The 9,316-nt window shown below is 60.2% G+C and overlaps 1 protein-coding gene across 1 annotated transcript in view; it reads right to left on the bottom strand.

The window, feature by feature from the left end:
* Window positions 1-2,243: 2,243 nt before the first annotated feature.
* GNA11 (G protein subunit alpha 11) overlaps window positions 2,244-9,316 on the bottom strand; it is a 30,301-nt gene continuing 23,228 nt past the window's right edge. Inside the window, exons 3-7 of the mRNA XM_064280248.1 lie at window positions 8,860-9,014; window positions 8,235-8,363; window positions 7,100-7,229; window positions 6,747-6,900; window positions 2,244-5,322 (exon numbers count right to left, since the gene is read on the bottom strand). Of these exons, the coding sequence (XP_064136318.1) occupies window positions 5,132-5,322; window positions 6,747-6,900; window positions 7,100-7,229; window positions 8,235-8,363; window positions 8,860-9,014 (759 nt within the window). The 3' untranslated portion in view covers window positions 2,244-5,131. The remainder of the gene's footprint in view (window positions 5,323-6,746; window positions 6,901-7,099; window positions 7,230-8,234; window positions 8,364-8,859; window positions 9,015-9,316) is intronic.

The following is a 9,316-nucleotide window of genomic DNA, read 5'->3' as shown; positions in this document are numbered from 1 at the left end:
GTGCACCTGACCCAAGCCATGGTATTTTCAATCACCTCGTACGCATGTGAAAACTGGACAATGAATAAGGAAGACTGAAGAAGAATGGACGCCTTTGAATTACGGTGTTGGGGAAGAACATTGAATATACCATGGGCTGCCAAAGAACAAACAAATCTGTCTTAGAAGAAGTACAACCAGAATGCTCATTAGAAGTGAGGACGAGGACGGCAAAGCTTGGTCTCAAATACTTTGGACGTGCTATCAGGAGGTCTTGGTTCCTGGAGAAGGACACCATGCTTGGTAAAATGGAGGGTCAGCAAAAAAGAGGAAGACCCTCAATGAGATGGATTGACACGGCAGCTGCAGCAATGCGCTCAGCCACGGCAAGGATTGTGCCATGGCTCCGGACCAGGTACTGGTTCGTTCTGTTGTACGTGGGATCCTTATAAGTCGGAACTGACTCGATGGCACCTAACAACAAAGCTGGGCTTACAAAAAACGTATTTGTTGTTATAACTATAGGGATATTTTCATAAAAAATAACAAATCTCTCCTGAAACACTGCATAAAAATTTTATAGACAGTCATTTTGGTGTTACCCCTCTGACAGCGTCAGCCGGTGCTGCCTGCACCCCCTGCACCCTTACAGACACCACTGTTCTGCTGTGTATATTTCCAACAACAAAAGAAATCCACACAAACAACAAAAAAAGAAAACCCTGTGGAGCGCAGTTCTACTCTGACACACATGGGGTCGCCATAAGCTGGAATCCACTGGACGGCGACCTCCCTTCTGTGCCTCAGTTTCCCTTTCAGAAAATGTGGACAAGGAGAGGTCCTGGCTTCCGATGGTGGGTGGGAAAGGCTAACTTCTGGCAGCCAAGGCTCTCAGCTGCTTTTGGTGACACCTGCTGGACCCAGGAGGAATGACATCCACAGGCCCTCTTCTTTCTCCCCCCACAACGGCAGCGTCGTCTGGGGCGCCCTCCACAGTATCCCTTGATCCTGAATTCGACTTCCCCACCTCTGCTTCCACCTGGTCCAGCCCCTTCATCGCCCGCCTAGACCAGCACAGTCACCTCCACCCTGGTCCCCGGCTCCCGCCCTCATCCCCAAAGTCTGTTCTCCCTACAGCCGCCTGGGGGCACCCGTGAGTACCTGAGACAGGGTCCGTCCCTCCTCTGCTCACAGCCCCCCAGGCCTCCCACCTCCCTCAGTAAAAGCCCAAGTCTTCCTTGCGGCCCACAGGGTCCTGCACAACCTGCCCCATCCCCTCCCTGCCCTCACCTCCTCCTCTCTCCTCCTCACTCACTCCACTCCAGCCACACAGGCCTTCTCACTGTTCCCTCAACTCACCAGGCCTGGTCCTGCCCCAGGGCCTTTGCACGGACTGGTCCCTCTGCCTGGAATGCCCTTCTCCAGACACCCGCTTGGCTCCTGGCCTCACCCCCCACCCCCCAACACAATCTGTTCTCCCCATAGCAGCCAGAGGGTGCCCGTGAGCACCTGAGTCAGGGCCCATCTGTCCTCTGCTCACAGCCCTCCAGGGCTCCCACCTCTCTGGGAAAGCCCTCAGTCCTCCCAGCGGCCCACACAGCCTCCTGTACCTCATCCACTTCCCCTCATTCACTATTGCAGCCACACTGACCTCTTCTTGGCTGGTCCTTGAATGCCCTCCCACCCCAGGGCCTTTGCACGTGCTGTTCCCTCTGCCTGGGACCTCTTCCCTGGGGTAACAGGATGGCTCACTTCTCGCTGGTGGGGCGCCCACTGAAAATCACGACTGCCACCCCCACCCACCCCCTCCTCTTTGTGTGCACACATAAAATGTCATGGTGACCAGAGCTTTCTCCCTGGCTGGGGGGGGGGGCAGGGTTGTGTCACAGTGCCCAGCACAGCGCTAGCACCCAGTGGGCCCTTGGGGCACATCTGACTGATGAACCGGTAGATAAAACTCAAGGGAAGTGGAAGATTCGCTGGCCCGACACCTCGCTATTTGCCAGAATGGAGGCCCAAGGGGTGCCCTTCCCAAGGGCCTCTGGGACAGAGTGGCGCGTTGGGCCCCAAATCCGGGCTCTCCCATCTGTGTCCTCTCTTCCCCAAACAAGGTGTGCAGTCCCAGCCCCCCTCCCCGCCCCCGCCATCAGCCCAGGCGGCAGCCTCGAGGGCCTTCAAGAGCTTCCCTGGGAGCCAGGCCTCTGCATACCCGTCCCCAGCCACCAGTTAGGAACAGGAAATAAGGCCAGAAGGGGGCCGCAGCATTTAGGAACAAAATTTATTCCAATTTAAAACAGACAGTTCATTTTAGGAGAAAGATATGAAAAGTCGATTTCCATCGGTATTTCTGGATTAGGGGGTCAGGGCCCCAACACCTTGAGCAAAATTCGTGCTGCCCCACCCGCTGAGGACTTGGGCAGCCGCCAGTCGAGGGGGTTTGCACTGAGCGGGCACACCCCACTCCTCCCCCCAGTCCCAACAGGCACGACAATACATGCATTTCAAATGACAAAAGGTTTAAAAACGGCGCTTTATATAATCTTCTCTTTGAAATAGGTCACAGTTCAGGCTGTCTCAGGGCGGGCCGTGTACTGTACAAGTGTGACCGGAGGACGTCCACTCCGCTGGCACTGTGAGTCTCGAGTGTGACCCTGGGACGAGGGCGGTTGGCACAATAACACTTCTCTGGGGGGGGGGGGCGACCAGGGCGCCAAGCTGGACTTCTGTTGGCAACTGTGCCGCCCTGATTTCAGACAGGCGAAGGCAGGCAGCACTCATGAGAAAGCAGTTACAGAAATTAAGTTCATCCAAAAGACAGTAAAACCTCAGACATGGGGAACCCGAGGGCCTTGCTGGCCACGCACTCGAAAGCCAAGGTCGGATGGAGGCCCCGGGTTGGGGCCGGCAGGACCCTGGGGTGGGATGCCCCTTTCCCGCCCCCAACTGGCGTGGGAACTGCTGTCTTGTGTTCTCTGGGGCCAAGTGGAGGGGTCACCAGCCCTGCCTCCACTCTTGGGGTGCGGCACAGGCAAACTGGGTTTCTGTGAGGTCCTGGGATCTGGCAGTCCCCTTCCCTCCTGGCCCCCGCCCCCAGCTCTGGAATGCTTGGCTCTCTGACCCTCAGGAAGGGTCAACACTGTCACCTCCCCCACGTTCTGAGTAACTCTCACACCATCCCCAGAGAGCCCCAACTGGAGAGGGGCCTGGGCGGTGGGTCACACCTGATTCCTTTCCTGGGAGACACTAAGACATGGAGGTGCTGGTTCCAGGGGACCCCAAGCCGCTAGCAGGTGTACTACCAGCAATGGACAGACACATGGGGCGGGGTCAAGGCTGAGGGGAGCCTGTCTGTGCACCTTTTCTGGGACAACCCTCATAAGCAGACACATGGCACAAGAAAGGGGCCTTTGGGTAGACACTGAGGGAGATGGGTGTGAGGAAGGGGTTGCCCCAACCCCCTCCTGCCCCTCAATGGGGCTGATCCCCAGGAACGTCGCTGCCCCCCAACTGACTTGTCTCCCTGCCCCCCACCCCCTAGGCCTCCCCTGGTTTCTGTCCCCTGCCTGGAAGAGAAGCGAGAGGGGGCACATAAGTCTGCTGTTTGGCTGGTCTGACTCTCAAGTGGTTGTTTTTATTTTGGGGGGGCCCAGAGAGCAGTGGCTGCATGGACTGCTGGGGGGCAAGGTCCCCATGTCACAAAGGGGTCAAAGGCATCGCTGGCAGTTCATTACTCCCATGACAGTTGTACAAAAAAAAACAACCAGAATGCATAGAAAACACAGTAGTGTTCAGTCTGCAACAGATGAAAAGCCTACCTACCCCACTACCCCCCCAAAAACTAAAAGCCCCCGCTTCGGTGCCTGCCTTCACAGCCCCTTTGGGAGAGCTGGGTGTGCGGGCCCTGCAGAAGCCCCGAGGGCTGCCATGTCTGGCTCAGTTCTGGCTGTGGTCGGAGCTGGCCAGGGGGGCTAGGTGCCAGCTACCGCTTCTGCAAACCCCTCTTGGCCGGCCGCGTTGTGCAAAGTGCCCGTGCGGGGTGCCCGGCGGGACGGCCGGGGCAGGGTGAGCAGAAGCGCTTCAGCTGGCGGCTGTGCGGCAACAAGGAGGCATCTCCCTCACTGGCCCTTGCTCTCTCCACCTCTCGGGGACAGACCTGAGAATGTTCTAAAAGTCCCCACCCCACCCTCCTTTTGCCCACACGGGTGAAAAAACAAACTAGAGTTGGGTGGGGCCCTGACACTCGCCTCCCAGCTGTCGTTCCCTCCGTTCCTGCTGTTCCTGCTCCCCAGGCCCGGGTAGGCCCACAATCCGAGGCACTCCGACCTGGCCACGTTTTGGCACTGGAAATGCCGCCCAGAGAAAGCCCGAGCCCCACAGCTCGGGGCACGGGGCCAGGCGGCATCTCCTCAGGGACCACAAGGGAGGCCCAGGGGTGCCTCTCCCACCTGCAAAGCCAGGTGTTGTCCTTGTTTTTCCTCCAAAAAAAAAAAAAAAAGTGGTTAGGCACTTCCCAGGGTGGGCAACTGGGGGCGCTGCCCACCCCCTCTTCTTGGAGTCCAGTGAGCGGAGAGAGCCGTCAACCGTGAAGATGCACAGGACTCAATAACTTAAAAACAGAGAAATCACAGCCTCCGAGTCTCCACACCTTTCATAATCAAGAGGGAAAAAAACGGCAGGGCAGAGAGAGAAAGACTCGGCGACCAGTGACGGGGTAGGCCAGAGCGGGGTGGGCGAGGGCCCCCAACATTTGGCTGGAAGGGTGGCCGGGCCGGGGAAAATGGGGTGCCTGCATGTGGCCAGTCCTTGTGTTTCATTTAAAAAACGAAAACAAAAACAAAAAAACCCGAGCTTCACGGTCCAGGCCAGGAAGAGGCCGCCCTGGCGGAGCCGGGTGAGGAGGTGCCGAAGTGTGGAGTCTGTAGAAAGAAAGCTGTCCGTCCCCTGATAGCTGTGAAATAAAAACCATCGGTTAAAAACAGGAAGGGAAAAGACGGGAGGGCTCCTCCACGGCGGGAGAGCACGCTGGGGGACGAGCCCGAGCCAGCTGGGGACGAGCCCGCTGGGGGACGAGCCCACTGGGGACGAGCCCGAGCCCGCTGGTGACGCCGGCTGCGGCTGGCCCGGCCTGAGGCCCTGGGCGCCTGCCCGGGCGTCAGACCAGGTTGTATTCCTTCAGGTTGAGCTGCAGGATGGTGTCCTTGACCGCGGCGAAGACGAAGCGGATGTTCTCCGTGTCAGTGGCGCAGGTGAAGTGCGAGTAGATGATCTTGTCACTGTCAGGGTTCAGGTCCACGAACATCTTCAGGATGAACTCCCGAGCAGCCTGGGCATCCCGCTGGGGTCCTGGGGGTATGGGGGGGCAGTCAGGCATGCACTCACGGGGGGCTCCTAGACGCCGCTGCACGGCTGATCCTGACTGACACCCACCCACCCACCTGGCCTTGCTCACTTGCGTCGCACCCCCCAGGGCGATCCCTCAGGGTCGAGGGCCCGCTTTCTGCCCCCAGCCCCTCAGGGCTCTGCCGGCTTCACCCACAGTCCCACCCACCACCCCTGGTGCTCAGCCCAGCTCGCCCGGGAAGCTCCCGGCCCTGGGGCCCCACTGGATCCCCCTGCTGACCTGCTGAGCAGCTGCCCTGGCCTGAGGCAAAACACAAACACTCTGCCCAGGCCCTGATGCCCACGGCGCCCCCTCCCCCGGGAAAAACTCCCCCCACGCCTGCCCCTCACACCCACGTGCACATGGAATGACACAGGTGCACATATGCACAGTGTACCCTCATGCGCGCGCACACACACGTACCCTTACACTGCCCCCAGTGCCTGTCGCAACCGCTACATCACAGGGGGTACTCCAGCCCCCAGGAGGAGAGGCACTGGCCCAGGGTCCCCTGGGGACTCTCTGAGCTCCCGCCACTCTCCCGCCTTTAGACCCCGATGGAGCCTCCTACTCGGCTCCAGCCTGTGGGGGCCACCAGCACTGTTACCCACAGTGACAGCTGCAGGACCCTCCACTCACTCGGGGCTCTGGCACGTGACACTCTCCTGCGCCCCCCACCAGCACGGCCCCGCCCATCTGCCCAGCCTCACCTGCCCCCACCCACTGATCCCAGCTGAGTGGCTATGGGGGCTGTGTGGGAAGGTTCAGGGACCACCCGCACACAGTGCTTCGCTCCAGGTAGGCCTTGGGTCAGTTGGCAGGGGTCGGGCGGTGGTCCTGGGGCATCCTTCAGTCCACCCTCTGGCTTCCCAGGCCTCAAAGAGTGCCCTCTGCTGCCCTTTTGGTGGCCGTGGGCGGCGGTGCACAGGCTGCTGACTGAAGGGCCTCCTGCTCAGAGGAGCTGAATCAGACCAAGGGGTCCTGAATGCCAGCTCCTGCTGTCCGGCTGCCAACCGTCTGAGCCCCCGTGCCCAGGTGCCGAGCAGGAGGAAGGCCCCGCAGGAAGGCAAGGCTCCTGGAGCTGAAATCCAGCGAAGCCTCGGGGCTCCCCCTCCCTGGGAGGCCGGCCCCCCTGACCTAGCACCCTGAGCAGTGACAACAGCACGAATAATGGCCAAGGCGTCTGTCAGATGCTCTGCTCGGAAGAGCCCACTGAGCCCAGTGGGGGTGTCATCCCCTGGATCCCTGCGGACTGAACTTGACATCCTTCCAGAATGTTCCCCGGGTCCCATGAGGACCTCGGTGTATAGAGGCTGGGCAGAGCCCGGCCACACCTCAGGCAACCTGTCTGCGAAGTGGGGCTGGGGACCCCTGCAGGCCAGCTCACCGTCGAACTCGGGGAAGTAGTCAACGAGGTGGGAGTAGAGGATCTTGTCCTCCAGCAGGTCCTTCTTGTTTAGGAAGAGGATGACGGAGGAGTTTTGGAACCAGGGGTAGGTGATGATGGTCCGAAACAGGGCTTTGCTCTCCTCCATGCGGTTCTGGGGGCAGAGCGGTGAGGCCTCACTCACCCTTGACCAGCCCCACACAGGGTGCCCCCCGCGCCGGCCCGACCAGGCGTGTCCCCTCACCCAGCCCTGAGGCCTCAGCTCTGTCCCCGCCCTGGGAAGCGTGGGGGGCCACGTCCCACATTCACCGCCCATACCCGGCCCCTGACAGCCCCACTCGCGGGACGCCCACCTCGTTGTCAGACTCCACAAGAACCTGGTCGTACTCGCTCAGGGCCACGAGGAACATGATGGACGTCACGTTCTCGAAGCAGTGGATCCACTTCCGCCGCTCCGACCGCTGCCCACCGACATCCACCATCCTGCGGGGGACACAGGCGCACAGGGGACTCAACGCTCCCGACACCAGGTCTGCCGACATGATCCACCTTCCACAAGCCCCGTGCCAGTCAAGAGGTCCCCACTGCTGCAGGTTGAACTGTGTCCCCAAAGCCTTGTGTTCCGGTCCTAGCCCTGGTAGCTGCAACATGACCTTGTTTGGAAACGGCGTCTTTGGAAATGTAATCAGTTAGGTTAACACAAGGTGGCACTGGGCTAGCCTGGGCCCTAATACCGTGAATGGTGTCACATAACAGAGAAGGGACAGAGACAGAGGCACAGAGAAAAGACGGCCGTGTGACAACGGAGGCAGAGACTGGAGTGACATGGCCATAAGGAGCCCCAGGCCAAGGAACACCTGGGACCACCAGAAGCTGGAAGAGGTGAGGAAGAATCCCCCCCTACAGCCTCCAGGCACCGCAGACTGGGACTTCTGGCCTCCAGGGCTGAGACCGTCATTCTGCTCTGTAATCTGCCCAGTGGGGAACTTAGACAACAGCCTCCCTCAGAGCTCGTGACAACAGAGGCCACCTATGGGACAGCGTGTGACAGAGGGTGGGAAGGACGGGGTGGGAGTCCCTTGGGGGCCTTTAGGACAACTCCCCACCCCACCCCCCGCTCCTCAACCTCAAGTCCCAAGCAGCTTATATTTCCACCTTTCCAGCTGTGGTGACTAGGACCCCTCGCCCTGCCCCGCAGCACCAGGCTCTGGCAGAAGTCCGGACTACCCCGCCCCCCTCCATGTCCCTCAGACCCAGAATCAACACTGGAGTCCCCATTTCATCTCCCAAGGCCTAGCCAGGTGCCGTTCCCTGGAGGTGGCTGGGAGCCACCACACCCCTCAAATGTCCCTTGGCATCTGTCCCTGTGGCCATCAGAGCCCGGGACACTGAGACTGGGCCAGAGTCTTTATCAGTCTCAGGGTTCCCTGAGCATAACTAGGGGATGCACGCCCCCCTCCGCCCCAGCTACCACGTCCCCCCGGCTACCTGAAGATGATGTTCTCCAGGTCGAAGGGGTACTCGATGATGCCGGTGGTGGGCACGCGGACCCGCAACACGTCCTGCTGGGTAGGCAGGTAGCCCAGGGTGGCAATGCGGTCAACGTCAGTCAGGTAGCTGGAACACAGTGCGGCAGAGGGGGCTGCTCAGGCCGGTACCTGCACCGCATCCCAGCCACATGCTGGCCTCCAAAACCAAGGGGGGCGGGAAACTCGGGAATCATTTGGGGATGGAAGGCGGCAATGGCCAGCTGGGGAAAGGAGGCAGGCGCAGGCCAAAAAGTGATGGAATGTGCCAGAATGTCCGTGAAGGGCTCCCGCCACTGCAGGCATGAGCTTACCAGGCCAGCGCCCAGAAACTTCCATTCCACTCAGCAAAGAGAACCAGGCCCCACTGCGAGCCCGGGTGTGGGAAAGGCAGGGGTTCCTGCCTGGAAGGTGAGGCCCCGGAGGGCTGGAATGGAAGAGCTTTGCAGGTCTCGGGTGAAGTGTCTGGGGAGCAGGGGTGGGGGGCTTCTGGCAAGTTTGGGAGAGCCACGCCCTGCAGCCATGCGCCATCTTCACTAGGCAGCCCCCTCCTGCGTCCCAGGCTGTGCCAGCGGGGCCACACTCACTATTTGGCGGAGTCGGAGAGCTGGTATTCGCGCCTCCGGTCGTAGCACTCCTGGATCCCGGGGTCATTCCACAACGTCTTGATGGCGTTAACGTACTGGTGCTCGAATGTCGTCACCTTCTCCACGTCCACCTCCCTGATCAGGAGGGCGTTGGCCTGCAAGGTGGGGGGAGGGGGGGCAATGAGCCGCAGCAGTGGGCCTGGCAAAGGGCGCCACGCCCCATGGAGCGACGGGAGCCTCGTTGCTGGGCCCCTGTCGGGGTCTTGGCCCAACCAGGCAGCATCTCTCTGACCACAGAGCTGGAATCATGACTCAGGTTTCCCATGAATATTCATCTGAAAGAAGCGAAGGCCAGTGATAGTAATGGTTTCTCAGTACAAGTCCCCCACAGTAAAACCCACCGATAAAGCAGCCCTGTGGAGGAGAAAATCCGCATGGACAGTTTGTCAACAAGTGA

This window comes from Loxodonta africana, chromosome 3 (genome assembly GCF_030014295.1).
Source record: "Loxodonta africana isolate mLoxAfr1 chromosome 3, mLoxAfr1.hap2, whole genome shotgun sequence".
Classification (NCBI taxonomy): Eukaryota; Metazoa; Chordata; class Mammalia; order Proboscidea; family Elephantidae; genus Loxodonta; species Loxodonta africana.
This window is presented reverse-complemented; position numbering and strand designations above follow the sequence as displayed.